At 40.0% G+C, this 21,804-nt stretch overlaps 2 protein-coding genes across 2 annotated transcripts in view; one reads left to right on the plus strand and one right to left on the minus strand.

The window, feature by feature from the left end:
- fam49bb (family with sequence similarity 49 member Bb) overlaps positions 1–17,433 on the minus strand; it is a 41,206-nt gene extending 23,773 nt beyond the window's left edge. The window contains exons 1-2 of the mRNA XM_023285218.3: positions 17,273–17,433; positions 3,889–3,978 (exon numbers count right to left, since the gene is read on the minus strand). The gene's annotated coding sequence lies outside the window, so the exon portion shown is untranslated. The remainder of the gene's footprint in view (positions 1–3,888; positions 3,979–17,272) is intronic.
- A 1,780-nt stretch (positions 17,434–19,213) lies between these two features.
- Positions 19,214–21,374, plus strand: eef1a1l3 (eukaryotic translation elongation factor 1 alpha 1, like 3). Its single transcript, XM_023285425.2, has 7 exons — positions 19,214–19,442; positions 19,521–19,700; positions 19,791–20,087; positions 20,158–20,308; positions 20,429–20,685; positions 20,757–20,991; positions 21,067–21,374. Exons 1-7 carry the CDS (start codon positions 19,299–19,301, stop codon positions 21,174–21,176), a joined length of 1,374 nt encoding a protein of 457 aa, XP_023141193.1. The 5' UTR covers positions 19,214–19,298; the 3' UTR covers positions 21,177–21,374.
- Positions 21,375–21,804: the final 430 nt, after the last annotated feature.

Consider the following 21,804-nt stretch of genomic DNA (forward strand, 5'->3'; position numbering starts at 1 on the left):
AGGAGCAGGCCGGTTTGCATTAGTGGATGTAAAGAGAAATTAAACCTCACTTTAACTTTAAAAAAAAAAAAAAAAAAAAAACAGCGCAGCATCATGTTAAATATTTCTCCCTGCACAATATTACCCTGGCAGAATTTTGGGTGGGGCACAGAGGAGGCTTTTGGAGGGGATGATGAGTGTCAGATTGAAGAGCACCGGCGTTTTCTTTCAGCAGGAGGCGAGTGCCATCTGGAGGGTGGAATCAGCTGTGCACACGAGGCGGGAATGATGGGAAGACCACTCCCAAACCTTATACCAGCACACGCTGGCTTCATGGATGCCTAAATTTAGTTAGGCACATGACTGATGATAACATTCAGAACAAAATGGTTCTTTAGGAGACTGTCACAAAAGAATATAAACCTCCAACTTGTGTTTCATGACATTTTACTGTTTTGAGGAGAAGCACTGATCCAAGAGCTCCATCCAGTGTTTACATGCAGCCATTTCAGGTTCACACATTTTCTTAACCCTCCTGCTGTCATTTACAGGCACCAAAAAATGTTGTTTCCTTGTCTGAAAAAAATCCAGAAATTCAGCAAAAAAATTCCCCAAATTTCTGAAAATTTGCAAAACCTTCAGGAAGAAAATTCCAATAATTCCTTAAAAGTTTCCCTTAAAAGTTTTATTAAAAGAAAAAATCCCCCAAATTTGGCGAGAAAATTATTATAAATATTTTTTTAAAATGAGTAAAAATCTTCCAAAAAATCCTAAAATTATCTAAAGTGATTACATACATATCAGTAAAACTTCTAATATTCTCTTAAGAACATTCACATAAAAATCAACCAAAATCCAGCGAAATTCGGTGGATTTTGGTTGATTTTTTTGTGAATGTTCTTAAGAAACATTTTTAACATTTTTTTTTCCACCAAAAAATGTTCAAAATTTTGCCAAAAATGTTGAAAATGTGAACATCAGACGTTTCACTGTGAAAGTATATATTTTTTTTCCACATTTTCAAACTTCAAAACGGGTCAATTTTGACCCGCAGGACAACACGAGGGTTAAAAAAGGCATTTCTGCGTGCAAAATCTTAATTCTACATTTCAAACTAGTCTTCCAGGCATTAAGTTTTTCCAGGATGCACAGGAATGGCAGCGGCCTCCTCAAGGAAACCTATACAGGAAGTTACACGGTGTCAACCCTCCAGTGGCATAAATAATAGATAACCGAGGAGAAGCTGGGAGCTTTTAGCTGACATAACAAACCACTCTACATATTACACCCACTCAGACATATCATCTCAAATTACCTATTCAGAGGGTTGGGCGGCGAGCAGGAGGTCAGAGCATCTTCCATATGCTGAGTCAAGAGTGGAGCCACTGATAGTTCAAGTAGGGAAAGACGTGATGTTTTTATGCCTTCTAATGAGTAATTTTGCTAAAAAGATCAAAAATGTTACTTTTTCTCTCTACTAAGACGCAATTTAAGTGGAATCAGTGTTACAAAAACTCTATTTTCTGCTTAATCTACACAGTTATAGCAGTATGAGCCTTCACCAGCTGAGGGCAGTATGAACCCAATTATGACAGACAAGAAAAGCCTCACCTCAAGCTACTTTACCACACCTCCCCCTGGCTTACCGAGGCTAATCCACTCTGTTTCTATTCACACAAAACTCAGGCTGCTGCATTAACGCAGCCCTTTTCTCCATGTATAATGCAACACGTACACTGCTCCCCTGTACCGCCACAGGGCTGCGTGCTAACTAAAATAGCTTGCCATTCGGGCTATTTTAGTGAATGGATTTGAGCAGCACCAAAGCAGCACAGTAGCATTGCATGAGCCTATGAACACACACACACGCATATTTACACACCGTAGGTCTCACTTGAGGATACGCTGACTTAGTGATCCTATATATGATCCACCTGAGGCTTAGCTGTCAAAAACCAGCGCAGCATTCCAGCACCGGGGCTCAGCCAATCGAATGATAGCTGTGTGTCATGGTAACTATCTCCAAGGAGACACGGAGGAAAATACAACAGGGATGAGCAGACATGCGAGCAGGAGGAAATGATGGGATGTCTAATGGGGTGAGGTGCAGAGAGACAACCTGGGAGCTAAAAATTGTTCCTGGAGTACGAGCCTGCAACACTGACTGCGACAGTCTGGTTTAAAATCAAGACTTCATCTGTGAGTGCAAATCCACGAAAAAGGTTAAAACCACAAAGTAACGGATTATTACACGAAATGAAAAACATGTAATATAACTGTACATGTCGTGTGAGTAGTGACCCTGCACCCTGTAGCTGCATAAACACGCCGGCCTTGAAGGGGAACAGGAAGCCGGGAGCACCTACATTACTCAACTCCTTTTTATGGCCCACAATGTACTTCATTTCCTTAGCCAGCATTACACATACACCCACAGCACGGCACATTAAGACTATAATAGGCATAGGTGCACCACAGGAAGTCTTACATAATGATATGTCGGTATCTGTGCACACAAGCTGCTAATACAGTCCTAAATCTCACTTTCTGATCATGTTTAAACCTCAGCAAGATGTCAATAAAGTAGGTTGTAATTTTATTAACACGGGTAATTACAGGAGGAAAAAGTATGTGAAAGTTCTTCCTCCATCTGACCAAAAGCAAGAGACTAAAGTGTATAACAAGAGGAGAAATTGTCAGGGTTCAAAATAAAACAGGAATTTTAGAGTTTTCATGATTTTTTTTTTCTAAATAGCATGTACAAATCTCAACTAAAATCTAACATATATCTATTTTTCAAATCAGAATAAAAACCGAATAAGCTGCATTCTCTGAGCTTTCAACTAAAGCTAAGAATTATGAAAATGACAGTGCAATAAATGCAAAATACAACTTTTGTTTGTGATGTCAGCCAAACTTTGCAATAAAAGCAATCGAGACAGCAGTTATCTGTTTCTTCCTCCCACTTCTACTGAGCCCACATTAGTGTGGAAAACACTACCAGTGGAAAGAAAGCAAAATGACTGACTGACTCAACTGCCACTGAAGGGAAATGTCTCCATTAATTTATTCCTTCAATATGCACCAAACTGGTTTGAAACAGTGGGAAAAACACAGACATGCCACCGTGAGTGACATTCAGTATTCTGATATTCTCAACAACTTTCTCTTCAAGCGTTGCAGCCAATTCAAATTAGAGGAGATAAGAGTTTCAGCCTTGAATAGACATGAATAGACATGTAAACAAATAACAGCAGATGTATAGATGGTGATCTGGAGTGGGGAAAAAAAGCCGGAAGGGTAAAAATAGCCAAAAGGTCAAACTTTGCATTGATGGATAAAAATGCAGATGTTTAACTTGTGGACTTGGAGGAAGGAATTTGAGCATAGAGCCATGTTTTTCGAGATTATGTACAGTGAAAAGACATAATTTCTCATAGCTAGTATGAAGTTTTGGCAGTTTGAATACTTTATAGTGCAAATTTCCATCTGTGGATTTCCTCAGACTGTGTTTGAGATACAATATTGCACTAAAAACCGCACAACTCCATTTCAAAACTAACTGCTACTGCTGAAGTCTTAACCCCTTGACTTTTTTGTGTGTTTTTGCTTTCCAGCTGATGCTACAACTACACATAGAACAGATAAATAATAATAATAACAGATATATAATAATTAGGTCATACTCTGACTGGTCCTACGAGAAACTAGTGCTTGCAAAAGGTTCCTAGGTACGCATTGAATATGCACAAACCGGCACTGGGGGAATGGATCTGCTATCTTGACTGCAGTCTGAATGAAAGTCAGAGTGTTCAGGGAAACGTCGCAGTGATAAATATGTAAACGTTCATATAATATTGATGAACAGAAAAGGTGCAGCTACAGGTGCAACTCGGTATGAGGTCTTACCAGCGGTGGAGATGTGTGACTGGCAGTCAGGAGCAGGGAGGCCCGGCCTGGCAGGTGGCCCCGGGTCAGTCCTCCAGCACAGGTCAGCCTCTGGAACACACGTCGACAAAGACTTAATGACAAATAAGGACTGAAAACACCAACACTTATTCGTTGGAAAAAACCCAACTGAACCTCTTAAACACACAAACAAATTCGCTACAATCCCTGAGCGACTACTTTTGTGCATTTTCAGCAGAGAAAGTTACACTTTACAACACTACTGATGCACACTTAACACAGTGGTTACCACCATTACAAAAGACTGCATTACATCTTGGTTCCCCTTCAGTTATAACACACTAAAAATCACACAAAAGAGAAAATAACACGACCAGAGAGGCTACAGATCCATGTTAAATGTGCATTTACAGGGTTGTTCCTTCGTCCTACAGTATGTACCTTGTGAAATATGGACTAATTGCAGATTTAAAAAAATAGAAAAAAGCATGGAACAAACAGAGTCACATAAAAAGCACACCACTTCCTATTGTGTAATACTTCCTCTGATTCAGTTCAGGTTTTCTACAAGGCTCCCTGCTTCCTCCCGTAAGAGAACGCTAAGACACAATTGACTCAGTCTGGCTCATGAAAAAAACAACCGGCTGAAACTGCCAACTAAACGGGCAGTTAAATAGAGATGAAAAACACGGCTGAAATATTTAAGACTCAGTTTCTGTCTCGAATAAGCCAAGAGTCATCTAACAAGTCTCAGTTTTAAGATTCAACACGGTGTCGACAAGCCACAAGCTCTGCCCTGATCGAGAGTACAAGCTCAGTAGACTGTGAGACCATTACGACCACGGCACTTCTCTCCTCGCCAGCCTGCATACAAATGCACAGCGGTAGCAGCAGCGTTGGTCATGCATGAATGTGATCAGACTTCAAACCCTGAAACTTCAGATTCGCATGAGCAGTGAGAGTCCAACATGACGGAATAAGACGCCGTGAAAAGAGCAAGCTACAGGCTTAAAAGCGAGAGGAAAACTAGACGCTGAAACTAGAGAAACATCCTTCTGAATGTGACAAATGAGGGCGTGACAGCCTCTGTTCTTATCCCTCTGTCTTACGGAGGCATGTAGACGACCCACGACTTGTTCTGAATCTAAAAGGGCTGACATGACACAGGTGACATCTGTGGCAGGGCATCATGGGAGACAGCTATGCATCACGCCTGCAGCTGGGGGCCACAACATGCGGCCAAGTCGGAGCTTGACTAAGCACATGAGGTTATGGAGGTTACAGTCATGCCTGCAGTATGTGGAACAGTATGCTAGTGTTTCAAACTAATTTTCCTCCTTCAAGATTGTTTATTCTTGAAGGAGGACTAATATTTAGCTCCAGTAATTTCTTGATCTGCAGGCTTAAAAAGAGGGTAAAGTTGAAAAACACTGTCAGTCCACTGTGATTTTTTAGTCTTTTCCATGTTCCTATACGGGGCTGCACAGTGGCTCGGTGGTTAGCTTTTTTGCCTTGCAGCTAGAAGATCCCCGGTTTGCGTCCCGGCCTTCCTGGGATCTTTCTGCATGGAGTTTGCATGTTCTCCCTGTGCATGCGTGGGTTTTTTCTGGATACTCCAGCTTCCTCCCACAGTCCAAAAACATGCTGAGGTTAATTGGTAATTCTAAATGGTCTGTAGGTGTGAATGTGAGTGTGATTGTTTGTCTCTATATATAGCCCTGTGATTAACTGATGACCTCTCCAGGGTGTCTCCTGCCTTCACCCTAAGTCGGCTGGGATACACTCCAGTCCCCTAATGATAATTAAGTGGTGATCAAGAGTCTGCAGTCATGTTAGCAGGTCTGAGAAGCTGCATGCACCACGGCAGAGCTTTGAATGCTAATATGCTAACACCAGCAGAGTTAACATGCATATTTTAGCAAGTGTCGTTGCCATGTTCATCATATCGGTAGTTAGCATGCTAACACAAGTCACAGCTGATTGGAATGTTATTGGCTTGGTTAACCTGATGAACACACATGCAACAATTTTCACGGCAGTCCATCAAAGCATTTCACTCTAAACTTGATGCACAAGATGATTTAAAACACACAACCATCAGAAAAGCCAAAAACCGCTGGAATTAACTATCAAATAATACTTGTCAGCTGACTGGATAGGCTATCACTGGTCAAGTCACATCTAAAAACCCCATACTAACCCAACCCATGCCTGCCAGTAGTTCCTCACAGGATTGTCTGGATCAATATGCTTTGGCCACAAGCACAAAGCTTTAAGGCTGCTTGGCAAGAAAACAAATGTAATGGTGCTACAGAAATTGTTGTTTCTGTACAAAAAGTCTCCACAATCCAGTCAATAGTGGATATTTCATTCTAAATACAAATGGTGAACCAACTGGCCGATTAGGACTGAACAATTTGGGGAAAACATCTAATTGCAATAATTCTGGCAGATAATGCAATTACAATTGGATTAAATGTACCTTTTAAGTGAAGATTCAGTTCAATATTAACTTTCTAACAGGTTTAAAATGTGATGGAGCATTAGAACCTGAGATACAATTAAAAGACTGACTGTTACACAAGGAGGACAACATGAATTTGTCAAACTATTGACACGTCAGTTTAAACCTTGGGTCAGACAATCTACATAACAGGCATCCTAAACTGGAACCTTTGTAATTTGATGATTGCATTATTTCAAATGACATTTTCTGATTTGAAATCAATACATTTTCAGCCCTAAAGCCAAATTACTCGTGTGGTTAAAAAGTCAAGCAAGCGGGTAGATGCTTTTTGTGCTTTCAACAGCTAAAAAGGCTAGCTGGGTTCTCCATCTTGTCTAAAATTCCTTTCCACATTCTGCTTTAAATCTTTAATTAAACTGGTAACTAGACTGCAGCAAATGGCTTCAAACCATCATCCTGCTTTTGAGGTTTATGGCTCATCCTGTATATGTAGGACTACTGTCATTCACCTCAGTGCTGCTGCAGGCAAAGACCCGCATGATGAGATCATTCAGAAGCGACTGTATGTGTGTGTTTGTGTGCAGTGATTCAACTTTGCTCATCCCTTCAAGCAACAATTAAATCCAGGCTCTTGGAGAAAAAGTACAGCACTGTTAGCCAGAGCCACTGTTGGCTGTGGGGGTTCAGAGTTTGGCATTTCAGTCGCCTCGGAGGCATCTACACGATACGTGAGAAGTTCTTTATCCAAACAAAGACTTGAAAGAAGTCATTCAAGTGAAGACCAACTCAGGGAAGAGCATGAGTAATGTTAAGACTTGAGAAATCTGCAAATTACAAAACTTGAGAAAAAAAACAGAACTACACTCCGAATGCTGGTGTTCAGCAGTTCTATTTTTATTCCCATAGGATGAGGGGCAATAAAACGACACTAAAAGCAACTAACAGAGCTTTAAATTCAAATCTAAATCTGTGCTCCTGCAGTTTGCAGGAGCAATAAGTTAACATAGCATGTACACTTGTTTGGTTTTAATTTGCTCCACCACATGAAGGGCTCAATAAACGTGGGCCGACATGTGTGGCCCTGCTGCAGACTGTGTGTGCAACAATCAGCAAAACATGTGCTGAATGTGACTGTGGAGCAGGCCATGAGCTAATCAATAGGATCTACATGTGGAGCATGTCCAGTTGTCACGCACACAGATAAAGGCAGATGTTCATACATGTTTTTTAAGCTGTGAATGAGTATATTGACTGATATTCTTCTTTAAATCAATGATTGAAATGGATGAACTTGACATTGTTTTGTCAACTGTTGTTATCAAGGTTAAAATGAGATAAGAAAAGATAAGATCTACTTTATTCATCCCGGAGGAAATTATTTTGCCAGAGTACAATAAACAAAGGTTAGTGGAACATACACAATTACATAGAGGTTAGTAGTAAAACAGAATTTATAATCATAAATTTTGAGGCCACATAAATCATAAGTCATTGAAGTTCTTGGTAAGTCTAATGTTGTAAGACATGTATGTATTTTCATTAATCTGACACCATTTGAATGCATCAGTTTCATGTGTGAATTTGGTCACTTTCCGCAAAAGTCATGATGGCAATCTTACTGGGTCAAATATAGTAACATTTTCACATCAATGTCAACATGGCAAAAGTCTGAACTGAACAGACACACACAAGCAACATGCTTTAAGTTGTGTGACGCGATTTGTGGAAGACCAAAGGTCCAACGTTATCACAGAGACAGCAAAAGAAAGCGCAAAAAAAATCACACACAAAGGTTTTTCACTCATTTCTATTACAAACTTAAATATCCATAAAAGTAACACCTATGAATGTAATCTGGATTCTCATGAAACATTAGCAGGAGCTGAAGTTCAGTTTGTTGCTTCCAGTTGTTTGTAGGAGTCTCTCCTCCTGTTGTCTTCATTTACAGTCACCAAAAAATATTGTTTCCTTGTCTGAAAAAAATGCAAAATTCAGCAAAAAAAATCCCCAAATTTGGCAAGAAAATTCAGAAAAATCATCCAAAGAAATCCTAAAAATATCTAAAGTGATTTTATTTTTTTATATATATATATATATATATATATATATATATATATATATATATATATATATATATATATATATATATATATAAAATAACCAAAATCCAGCAAAATTCGCTGGATTTTGGTTGATTTTTTTGTGTGAATGTTCTTAAAGAAACATTTTTTTAACATTTTTTTTTCCACCAAAAAATATTCAAAAATTTCTCAAAAATGTTGAAAATGTGGACATCAGAAGCTTCACTGTGAAAATATATTTTTTCCACACTTGTAATTATAAATTTTCCCCAACATAAAGGCAGGATCAATAATAACAACAACAACAAGAACTCAAACTATGTACTTTCCTACACATTAGACAGGTGAGCTGACACACACGGAGTCAGGGTTTATGAGCTGCAGGTAAACCATTTATTGCATAGCGGTAATAAAGTAGTAGTTAAATTATACATAAAAGATTTTTAGGGTTATAGACTGCTAGTTATTTGGACAGTTTGATAAGCGTGCTCCTAATTTAGATGTAATCTTTTGCGCATTACAAATATTATGGCTTTAACAGATTGATGAAGCAGCAATGTGAAGTATCTCATGTTTGAAAAGGGCTAAAAGGTCCAAAACCGCTACTATAAGGGCTTTACAATGAGACTGAAGTCTAGAATACATAAATATCCCCCCAGTGTAGAATGTTTAAAGTTCATTTTGAACACTAATAGCTGCAGCCTTACATAATTTTTAAGCTTAAGCGCGTATAATAAGATTGTCTCTTATTTTCAGTTAATTGTGCAGTCTTGCTGTAAAATGCAAGCCGTATGAGAGAGGCGCTTATGTTGACGTAACAGTTAGCATTCAAATAAAGCTTATGCAATTTGAGTGGAAAGTCGTTTTCTACACCAGAAGTGGCACCATTCATGCAAAATTGTGTGTGCCTTCAGCGTGGGCATTTGTGTGCACATGAGAAGGTGACAAGTACCACTGGAACAAAAAATAAATAAATAAAAATCAGTCTTGCGGTGTCGGTTTTAACACCGCTGAATAAAACTTCCATTAAAAGTTGGGTTGCCATGACAACCTGTCCTACTGGCGAGAGAGAGAGAGAGAGCTGGCGACCGAAAGAGGGGTATCAACTGTGTTTCTGAAGTTACTGAAGCCCACAGAGCACAGCGGAGCCTCTGTGGAAAATCATTTCATTAAGAAAACTCCCACAGATCAGTAACACTCGCTAGAGACGCTCAAACTGAAATGATACAACAAACGACTTGCTGAGGGCTCGTTTCACTCAGCTGGACTCTAAACAATGATTTACACCACGCGGGGCTATATACAACAGAAGTGAGCAACCCCCTGGGCAATAGCACCTAACTGCCAAATTATTCATCTTAACACTCGTGTCGTCCTGCATGTTAAAATTGACCCGTTTTAAAGTTTAAAAATGTGGAGAAAAAAAAATATTTTCACAGTGAAACTTCTGATGTCCACATTTTCAACATTTTTGGGAAATTTCTGAACATTTTTTGGTGGAAAAAAAGAAGTGTTAAAAATGTTTCTTAAGAACATTCACAAAACAAAAAAAAAATCAACCAAAATCCAGCAAATTTCGCTGGATTTTGGTTGATTTTTATGTGAATGTTCTTAAAGAAAATATTAGAAGTTTTACTGATATATATGTAATCATTTTAGACATTTTTAGGACATTTTTTGGCAGATTTTTACTCATTTTTTGAAAATATTTACAAGAATTTTCTTGCCAAATTTGGGGGATTTTTTTAAAAGAAAACTTTTAAGGGAAACTTTTAAGGAATTATTGGAATTTTCTTCCTGAAGGTTTTGCAAATTTTCAGAAATTTGGGGAATTTTTTTGCTGAATTTTTGGATTATTTTTCAGACAAGGGAACAATATTTTTTGGTGCCTATAAATGAGGACAACAGGAGGGTTAAAGTAACTGCATCACTTCTAAGTTGAACAGTAGGGTATTTGCTCTTATTTCAAATTTAAAAAATAAATTATTTAAATTTACTTTACAGACCTCACAGTAGGAACTCAGTGCAATAAAAGCCAGTCATTCCTGGGATTCATATCTGTCATTTTCTCTTCACATGTTCGCCTTTATCGTTGATGACAGACGTAATCCTCCTTGACGTGGAGGATGTCAGTGTTTGTGGAGAAATGTTCTGTCATTCTTCAGGAACTTTTTTTTTCCTAACTTACTCTTTGCTGCAGGGGTAGAGCTACTCTACTTTTTCCTTCAAAATACCCCAGAGGTATTCTATTGGATTCAAGTCAGATGACATACTTGGCCAGGTCGTAGTTTTCTACTCGTGTAATTCTGGCAGTGTGCTTTGGATTAGGCTCATGCTGGAGTATTCCTCTGCTGAGAAGCCACTACAGACTGTAATCTCGTCAGCTAGTATCTTGGTAGGTCCACAAGGATTCATGGTACCATATAAATGTCTTCTCCCCAACACCTTTTGCACTCCCACCTCTGTGCTTCACTGTCAGGACTATGCATTCACTGTGGTTTTTGACAGGTTCACACCAAACATGATGGATCCCACCTGAACTAAACCAATTCAACTTGATCTCATGAGATTAAACAATAAGCTTCCAATATTCATCATTCTTCTTTACAGGTTATTTAGCAAAGCTTCATTTTGAAGTTTTGTGCCAAGACCATCCATGGAGGCTGAGTTTATGCTATTACCTCGACACTGTCTGAGCTGTCACAGAAAGACAGAAGTCTGTTGATAACCCCTGTGCCACGTCTGAAGCACTTTCCTGTCTGTTTTTCAGAGCTGGATTGTGAAAGTAATGCACTGTCTGTGACGTCATTTGAGGAGAACTACTGCAGTTCTGGTTAGTGGTACTATGACTCATTCTACACCTCCTGATTAAAGCTGCTGCTCTGTTTTGATTGATTTTGAGTTTGTCTCTGATCTTCCTCTAAATGTTTTCATCTTTGTAAATTTTCTCAATCACAGTTTTAATTTCCTCCAGGAATTCTTTTCCACGTGAAGCCATGATTCAGACATGCAAATAGGCACAGCCATTAGATCCAATACTGAGAAAGTTCTGGAAGTGATGGGCACCAAACCCAGGTATGAAACAGCTGTGTTCAGAAATTCAGTCTGAAATGGTAAAAGCATCATCTGAGGTGTCACTGAGATATTTACTTTCAGTTTCTGAGTCCCCAAAGCATGAGAGATTTAGTGATTGGGGCTGATTTTTAAATTCAAAAGTGAAATATAAAATAATGCAGTGATTTGGATATTGACATTACAAATAATCTGGGGCTGCAAGTGACAATTCTTCATTGTCGATTAATCTGATTATTTTCTAGATTTGTGGCTTATTGTCTACAAAATGTCAGAAAATAGTGCAGAATTTGCCTCATGGTTCTCAGAATTCAGGGTGACGTGTCCAGAATGGCTTGTTTTATCCTCCCAGCACACCCAAACCCAAAGATATTCAGTTTAAAATGACATAAAACTGAGAAACAAACAGGAGCTTTTACAGCTTTGGCCAAAAGAGGAATGTATTCATGCTAAAAGCAAAAAAATAATGCATCACTACAACACAAAGAGGTACATTAAACATGCCTATGTGACACACCAGGATGCCTGTAAAATTTAGGCTTGATTAAATAATGTTCAGGCTGATATTGGAACAGAAATCCACCTCGGGTTTATATGACAGTTTTAACACTGTGTGATGGAGGTTTGGTGTGGGGGCAGCGCAGCAACAGCTCCATGCAAAAACTGAATTTCTGTCATGCTGATTCGCCATCTGTGGCAACACGCCTGTTCTATGTCTGCTGACATGTAGGCGGCCACGCGAGGATCTCATGCCCGCCCGGTTTAACATGCTATGTTTAAAAAGCATCGTCACAAATCGCTGAATGCAACTGAATCTGCTTTAAGTGGTGGTGAAAGGAGAAAATCCTCAACACTGCAGCCTCTTCTGCCGTTCTCAGATGAGAGCCTGAAGGGGTTTTCGGTGCATGTGTGAAAGGTGTGGGGGTAGGAGCGCACAAAGTCACAGCTTTTTTTCTTTTGAGTAGGCCACGTTATTTATAGCTTTATGTTGGGAGATTCAATGCAAAGTCCACTTTGCTTTTAGACTGTGAAGATGCTGCTGCATACAGCCAGGGATAAATGAAAGCATCCTGTTGAAGGCCTTCAGATGGCCTGCCTGCAGGAGGATAAAAAACACACAAGACTGCTCTCTCTTCTCATTATGTGCAACGCTTAGGGCTTCAGATAAGCCAACATCATAGGACGGAAGTGAGAAAGTTGAGAGGAATGCTTGAGTCTACCGGCACAGCCGGCGCTGCAGATCAGAAACTGGCACACACACACTGACTCATACACATCAGAGTCAGCACATCAAAAGTACATTACTCGGTTCTGTTGAAGGCTGCGAAGACAAACCGCCACGGCTAGGACCTCCACAGCTCCACAACATCTTATTCTGCTCATTTAACAACAAAACAAACTGCTAAATCAATCTGTGTGTGAACCAAACAGCAGGGAATATGTGATGCGAATTAAATAATGATAAAATATAGTCCCTTAGCTAACCAGTAGAAGATCCTTGAGATTGTTTTGGCCAAGACAGAAGCACAAAAAACAAAAAGAGCTGAAATGTCAAAGAGATATGATCAAAAAGATCATGTAAAGCTGATAAGGATCTATCAAATTCAACGCTCTCTTTCAAGGAACATACAATCAGACACGTGATAAATGTGAAATTCTGCTCTTTAATAATTCGATCATGTGCAGAAACTGGCAGTAACACTCTGAAGGGGGGATTCAGTCAGCTTTTCCTACTGAGTAACTCAAGTATGTCATCAATTCAACTCTGATCTGCTTATGGACAAGAGCAGACATGCAGTGGAAGGAGAATTGTGTGTACTCAAGAGGAAAAATGAGATAACTGCTCACACACAGAGAAGTCCATAAACTCATTTCTGTATGAAGTGTCAAATTACCACGAGCTGAAATACAGTATATCACATGGTTAGATGGTGGAGAAAGGCTGGAATTGTAATTGAGGTGCCTGAATTTAAAAAAACAACAACTTGAAATTGAATGATGCTGGAGTCACCAGCTCTCCTGGATTAAGCTTCGTCATGGTAATGGTGTTAGAGCAGAACGCTGAACAGGCCAGATCAGTTAGAGGAAGTTAATCCAAATAACTGCACAAACAGCACTATGCCAGAGAAAGGGATCAATAAGCCTAAGACGGCATGCTTATGAAACACAAAGCGTGGACACTACAACGTAAACGCTAACAGACATTTGACGTGCGACGGCTGTGACAGAGAGCTGATGGTTTGACCCTGTGGTTATTTTCTGGGTTAGCAAGATGCTTCACACATGTTGCCGTTTCCTCAAACCAAAGATCACAAAACAACCGACAGGAATTAAAAAAAAAAATGACATTCTCAAAGGGGGACATAACTCCCAGTGCTGCTCGGCTGAGCGGCCACACAGCTGATATTATGAGAAGTATTAAACTCCTTGAGGCAAGCGGTCGCTATCGAAATGTCACAACACCACAGTGAAACCACACAATGGTGCATGAGCTGGACCTGTTGGAACAATGACTCGACTAGACGGGATGTTGAGTGTGTGTGGACCCACTTGCTGCTGACAGCATATAATGTAGTCCGACGGCAAACCTCATACCGAGAATAACTGCAGTAACCCAACCTGAAGTCGGCAATGACGCTGGGTGTGTGCTGCTAGAGAGGGATCCCAGCCCCTCGGATCTTTGGGACATTCCTGTGAATCGATCCACTAAATCTGTGATAAGAGCTACTTTTTTCCTTCAATGTTTGGTTAGTTGTCACCAGAATAAGATAAGTCGTCTTCCTCGTCCTGCTGTGGGTCTGTTTTGCGAATCTGAGAAATGAAAACATGCGAGCGGCTCTGGCCCTGGAGAACTCCTGGAAACATTATTAATAATTAAAAGTAACCAGCATTACGCTCGCTTTATCCTCGTGGTATTACACCAGCTGCAGTATCCTCAATTGTCTGAACTAGAAAACATGTCTGCTAAAAGAAGGTATGTAGAAAATCTCCCCTCGTGGGTTTGCTCCGGGGGTAAGTGGATCAGAGGAGAGATATGCATATTGTTTTGTTTTGGGGGTTTTTCTGCATCACTACTGGTTGTTTTGTTGACTAGTAAAATGGATTATTTTACAGTACAGTACATGAAAAATCAGCCAGCAAAAATTGATTTGTTACGACAAGATTACACCTTAAAAATGATAATTTTCCTGTTGCACAGTATCCAATCTGTGTTTCATTTGTAAGCAACATCATGCCTAAGCACACCTGCACGCCTATACCTGCATCAAACTGGGATTTATGACCGAATACACAGTGCCAAGTGAGCCAAATTCTCGTTTCTCAGTTGTTTCACAAATCAAGACTGTGAGACATAGAAAAGCTCTCACACATGACTACCCGAACCCAGAAATTACTCATCATCAGACTTTGTTGTATTTCTTCTCTTCTTCTGTTAGTTTTTCTGCAAGTGCTTCTGCAACTTTTACATGCAGCACTAATCAAAACAAGGAAGAATAAGCTTCAAGAGTCACTCCATGCATTATTCCATCTGTTCACACCAGTGCAAAAAAAAAAAAAAAGCTATGAGACAATCAGGGCGCAACAAGTTTTACCACGTCTAACATCCCACAAGAGTCAGGTATTGTCATGTCTTCCAGGTCTATACTGACGGGAACCATGGCAGCAAAGACGTGTGGAGAGAGAAAATGTCCAACAAACAAAATACAGTTGTTCAAAAATGTGCAGATGTAAAGAAGAAAAACTGCAAGAAGGGAAAACTCAAATAACCTGGAGGGATGTGTCCCATACAGCAGCAGAAGATGTGGGATTTTGGCTGACTTTAGGTTGGCTGACACTAAAAAATGCAGAATTTTACCCTCTTTTCCACCTCATATAGTCCTTTTTAAAGCCATGCCTGAGGTACCTGTTTATATTTTTGGTGATGCATGCAGGTAAAGGTCAAAGTGAACATCTGTGAACTAACAGATGAGTCTGCAACATTTTGCTGACATGCACTGAAAATGCTTCTGCCATCGTAAAAGGCAGAGTTGAACCAAACATGGAGCAATTTTTTTTGGCTTTAGTGTTGTAGACCTTGAAGAGGAAAGAGCGTGAGAGCTCTGAGACGAATTTAATGTAGACGCTGCACTTTCCTAAGATACCATAAACAAATCCGGCTGTCTGGACGTTTCACTTCCACTTTCAGCACCTATGCAGAGAGTGGGCGGAAAGGAAATAATGTATACTTCCGTGCTACGGTTCTGAGGTTGTACAGATGAAAAAAAAAGCTAATCTGCAGTGAAATATCTTTGAGTTAAGAAGATCCCAGCATTACTTTATGCTAGTTTTGCATTCAATAGCTGGATGTTTAAGAAATCCCTATAATAAACCATGCAATGAATTAACCTTCCTGTTGTCCTCATTTACAAGCACCAAAAAATAGTTTTCTCATCTGAAAAAAATCCAAAAATTTAGCAGAAAAAAATCCCCAAATTTCTGAAAATTTGCAAAACCTTCAGGAAGAAAATTCCAATAATGCCTTTAAAAAAAACTCCCTTAAAAGTTTCATTTAAAAAAAAATAATTTGGCAAGAAAATTCTTGTAAATATTTTCAAAAAATGAGTAAAAATCTTCCAAAAAAATCCTAAAAATATCTAGTGATTTTATATATATATATATATATATATATATATATATATATATATATATATATATATATATATATATATATATATATATATATCAGTAAAAATTCTAATAATTTCTTTAAAAAATTCACATAAAAATCAACCAAATTTGGATTTTGGTTGATTTTTATGTGAATGTTCTTAAAGAAACATTTTAAACATTTTTTTCTCCCAAAAATGTTCAAAGATTTCCCAAAAATATTGGAAATATGGACATCAGAAGTTTCACTGTGAAAATATATATTTTTCCCACATTTTCAAACTTTAAAACGGGTCAATTTTGACCCGCAGGACAACACGAGGGTTAAACTACCCAGCAGCAACACTACTAGTTTGATCTCAGTTCTTTTAACCAATTACAGAATAATAGCTGACAATGCCACACATGCAGATTCAGGACTTTTGCTTGTACAACAGTATTTTAATATTGCTCTAATCCTATTTCTACTCAAGTAGATGCAAATCTAAGCTCCTGCCACATGAGTCAGACTTTGAAAACTGGCAAGATCTGTTGAAAGGCACTGATCAGAACGAAAACCATCAAAGGCAAACCAGCTCTGCACATGTCCCAGCTGCTAGTGTGTGCATTTCCTTTAACGCAGCTTTAATGATGCATCATTTGCTGCCTGAAACTGAGCAGTCTTAATCCAAGCCACACAGTTTAAAGTTCAAAACCGGTTCCACAATCTCACCCCGGGACCAGACACAGCTGATAGCCTGGATTTAGGAGCATGTTTTGGGTCGAGCATGTAACATTCACTGCCTCTGGCCAAATAAAGGAAAAAATCTAGTTAGCAGCCTGACGCCTCCTTTGAGAACCCATTTCTGAAAAGGGGAAGTTAACGGTATACCGAAGACATGTTTATATAATCACTGATACCGCTACTTGAATTTTACAGCAACTTAACGACACCCGGGTTAGATTTTATTTTTTTTTTTACCGTTCGTGATTCATTAATTTCGCTGCCGAGGAGCAGAATTTTAACACTAAAAACAAGCTTCGGTAAATGGCAACCAGTGGGTAGTAAAGGCGGCAGGTGGAGGAGACGGAAAAAGAAGCGGTAAAGTGTTAGTTTTGTCTTTTTTTTTTTTTTTACCTTGATGCTCGTAGAGAAACACGGGAGTCGATGTGTGGATACCACGCTAGAAGCAGCGGTCCGGGCTGAAAGGAGAAGAAAAGCGATTTGCTGCTGCTGTTGTTTCCGGGTTGCTTCTCCGGCGTCACTGCGGCCGTCAGACCGGAGGGAGCTAGTTCGGTTTGTGTCACTTCTCAGCGCGGTTGAGGGGGGCACCGACACACCTTCGCCATCTGATTGACAATAGCCCCGCCCGGTCAACCGGCACCCGCTGATGATTTCAACAGTCATTCCTAGCGGATTACTACTGAACTAGATTATAAATATGTCTGACGGCTGCTTTTATTAGCACTTTAAGACGTTAAAGTCGTTCAGATAGACCTTCGCAGAAGCAGAAGTAGGAGGTTTATCAACTCTACCGAAGTGCCACCGAACAAGAAGCTAGCATAGAGCCTCCAGGGGGCGCTGTTGTGTTATTTGACCCCAAAATTCTTTTACACTCAATGTGAATTAGGCTAATCTGGAATTTGCTGAGTGTGAATTCACTAAATTGGACAGGAATTCGTGCTATTAATTTTTTAAACAATTTTATTACATAACTAGGGTGTTAAGTATCACAAAATTTGTTTTTAAATGCCCCATATTTTGCCCATTTTCAGTCTTACATGGACACAGTGTTTCTTTGAGTTTTTCAAGTCCAAACTGCTACCGACAAATTTTCAAAAAATGTTAAATATTTTTCTGTCAGGTCATATATTTTTTTTTGTCTCCCAGCAGGATATCTGCAGCAGAGATACCCATAACTACATATAAAGCTTAGGAAATTATTAGACCACCTCTTGTTTTCCTTACAAAGTCTGCACAACACACCTTCAACATTAATAATTTTGTTTGAATGTTAATATAGTGGTTAAATAATTACAGCATCTTCTGAAAGACATGAAAAAGTCCTGTAATAACCCAATAGATACAATATGGCCATTCTGGTGCTAAAAGAAGAGGGATGCGGTGGGAGAACCATTGCTAACCACCTTGAAATCAGGAAAATATCTGTCCAAAGAAAACCCAGAATGCTCCATCAAGAATAGCAAAGGAAGAATTCTAATAATTATTTCCAAATGCACATGCTGTAAATGTCAAAGGTTGATGTATGCCCTGAATCCCACCTGAAATCTACACCAGACAACATAAATCTGTAATGGTTAAATTGTAAAGATTTTAATTGTCACCAAATAATAAGCCAAATATTAGGTATATCGTATTATTATTCTCTATTCATTACCAGATCACATGCATGTTTTCAGTGGTAAATAACAATCATCAATGATGTCCATAATGTAAACTGTGTGTGTAAATATTCTGAACTAAAGAGATGATCATACTTGCACAAAACAGCAACAGAAATGCAAATTTATTGCGATTTATTTATGGTGTCAATCATACCGGCCTTCCCCATTAGTGATATGAGGACTTCTTTCAACCTTTTCTCCTCCTACTATAAAGTTACTGCAGCATAGATTCAAACTTCCCCAATTACAGCCTGTAATATTGAAAATATGTCTGTTGCCTGTTTTTCCTTTCATGCTTTGTGACTGTTGTGTTTGATAAACAGAGAGAGGCTTCTGGTTCAAAGGCTCCCGTCTCCACACGATGCACCTGGTTGTAATTTGAGATCATTAGGATGATCTGTGGCTGAAGGCCTGAGCAGAGTTTAGCTGCTGCTCGCTGATCAAAGATAAAGCTGAAGCGTTTGTCCCACTCATTATCCTCAATGTTGTTTGCATCCAAAAAAATTATTTTAAAAAATGTGAAGAATTCTCAGAAGCATTCCAGCCTCGTCTCATGGTTTCCTTCGCTGTTTAATTCTTCATCAACTGACACCAATTAAGGCTGATTAAGCAGCACACCTGTCTCCACTTAAGTGTCTCTGGAGCCTATAAAGCTGCTCCTAAAGCAGCTGGTCAGATCTATTTGATAGAAGGATCTACAAGTGTGATATTTGTAGCCCTGCAGTTTCTTCGTTTGGTCAGTAAATCCGCTTTCAGCCATGGGAAAAGAGAAGACTCACGTTAACGTGGTGATCATCGGCCACGTCGACAGCGGCAAGTCGACCACCACCGGACACCTGGTCTACAAATGTGGAGGCATCGATCAGAGGAGACTGGAGAAGTTTGAGAAAGCTGCAGCTCAAGTGAGGAAGAAATGGTGCTCTGTAAGGAATGAGGAAAGGAAATTTAAGTGTTCAACTCTAATGAAACTTGTTTTCTAGATGGGGAAGACTTCTTTCAAATTTGCCTGGGTGTTGGACAAGCTGAAAGCCGAACGTGAGCGAGGAATCACTATTGATATTTCCCTGCTGAAGTTCAACACCCAGAAATACACCATGACTATAATTGATGCTCCGGGCCACCGTGACTTCATTAAGAACATGATAACCGGGACATCACAGGTAAAGACACACAAGTTCCAGCATTTTCAGTAGGAATAAGCTGCTTTGTTTCTTTAAAAAAAAAAAACGGTTGTGTGACTGTCATTGCAGGCTGATGTTGCCCTGCTGGTGGTCTCTGCAGCTAAAGGAGAGTTCGAGGCCGGTGTTTCCAGAAGCGGTCAGACCAGAGAGCATGCCCTGCTGGCTTACACTCTGGGCGTGAAGCAAATTATAGTCTGCGTGAACAAGATGGACCTGACCGAGCCGCCTTACAGCCAGAAACGCTTTGAGGAAGTGGTGCGGGGAGTGAGCGGGTTCCTCAGGAAGATCGGCTACGACACCACGGCTGTACCGTTTGTTCCCGTTTCCGGCTGGACTGGGGAGAACATGATCACTGCAACCCAGAAGGTGAAATATCTGAGGCCTTAAATTGCCACAGGTTGATGTGCAATGTGTCAAATAATGAATGTGTGTGCAGATGCCGTGGTTCCAAGGATGGAAAGTGAGACGAAGGGAAGGGACTGCATGTGGGAGAACTCTACTGGAAGTCCTGGACTCCATCCACCCGCCTATCCGCACAATCAACAAGCCTCTAAGGTTACCTCTGCAGGATGTGTACAAAATTGGAGGTCAGACTGCTCTAATCGTTTTTTTAAGGTCTAAATTCATTGCGTTTGATTGATTAAATGAGGTCCAGGTATTCAGGAGACGATGCACAAAACTACATCTACATGTTTTGATTCTCTTAGGAGTTGGTACTGTTCCAGTGGGTAAAATCGAAACTGGCGTCCTCAAACCGGGCATGACCCTGATGTTCTCCCCCGCCAAGCTCACAGCAGAGGTCAAGTCCATTGAGATGCACCACCAGGGCCTGCAGACGGCTCTTCCAGGCCACAACGTCGGCTTCAACATCAAGAATGTGGCCGTGAAGAACCTGCGGCGTGGCGATGTGGCTGGCAACGCCCAGCAGGATCCTCCCTCAGACGTCAGCAGCTTTGAGGCTCAGGTTGGTTGAATGCATTGAATAATAGAACTTCAAACTGTTCTTGCTCCCTCATGTGACGTTTTGGTCTCCAGGTGATCATCCTCAACCACCCAGGGAAGATCAAATCGGGCTACTCCCCTGTCCTGGACTGCCACACCGCCCACGTCACCTGTCGATTTGCTGAGCTGAAGGAGAAGCTGGACCGTCGGACGGGTAAGAAGCTGGAGGATAATCCGCAGGTCCTGATGTCTGGAGACGCTGCTACAGTCAAACTGGTTCCCATCAAGCCCATGTGTGTGGAGAGCTTCTTCACATACCCTCCTTTAGGTACAGCATCTACTTTTCTATAAGTTTTCCCCATGTTGACTTGTACATCCTCCTAACTTTAATTTTGCTCTCCAGGTCGCTTTGCAGCAAGAGACCTGAAGCAGACAGTTGCTGTGGGGGTCATCAAGACGGTGGTTAAAGACCAAACGTCGAAACTGCCGCAAAAAGCCCAAGTGTGTAAATGAGTTTGTTTTCTTCTACCAGTATTCTGGTAATACTACATGTGAACCTTTTTATTTGGTACGATGCAGTTTTTGTCTTGTGACACAAAGTATTTCTGTTTTCAAAGTTTATAGTATTCCTGTGTTAATATTAAACCCTAAAGAAGCTGGGGAGTTGGCCAGTGTGTTTTGGTTAAAGTGTGAAATAAAGTGATTTGGAGAAGAATTTTAATTGTCTTGAATGTTGAACTGGAGTTGGAAAGACTGAAATGCTTTGACTGTTACACCACTGCAAGTTATGCTAAAGGTTTTACAATTAGAGTTGTAGAATTAGAGAAGTGGTTTGACATCAACCTGTTTGCTCTGAGGCAGAATTAATGAGGCAAACTGAAGTGTTTTATTTTAGGGCAACTGAATATATTTGTGAGCAAATTATCTTGTCAAGCACAAAATGAGTTAAGTTGCACTTCCACATAACTGATCATTATTTTAAAAACCTAACTTCAGTTATTGCTTGAATAAAGCAACACTGGATAAATCCAAGTGTTTTGCCTGTTTCAAGGTTGGAAATGCTTTCTTTGAAATGCTAATTTTAAGAATTTGAGTCATTTTTAGTGTTCCACTGGCAGTCTGAAGCACTGTTCCCTCTAAG

The sequence above is a fragment of the Amphiprion ocellaris genome, chromosome 22 (genome assembly GCF_022539595.1).
Source record: "Amphiprion ocellaris isolate individual 3 ecotype Okinawa chromosome 22, ASM2253959v1, whole genome shotgun sequence".
In the NCBI taxonomy this organism is placed as follows: domain Eukaryota; kingdom Metazoa; phylum Chordata; class Actinopteri; family Pomacentridae; genus Amphiprion; species Amphiprion ocellaris.

Coding starts and splice junctions, on each gene's coding strand:
- eef1a1l3 (XM_023285425.2), top strand. CDS start 19,299: ATGGGAAAAGAGAAGACTCACGTTAACGTGGTGATCATCGGCCACGTC. Junction 19,443..19,520: donor TTGAGAAAGCTGCAGCTCAA/GTGAGGAAGAAA, acceptor CTTGTTTTCTAG/ATGGGGAAGACTTCTTTCAA. Junction 20,088..20,157: donor TGATCACTGCAACCCAGAAG/GTGAAATATCTG, acceptor ATGTGTGTGCAG/ATGCCGTGGTTCCAAGGATG.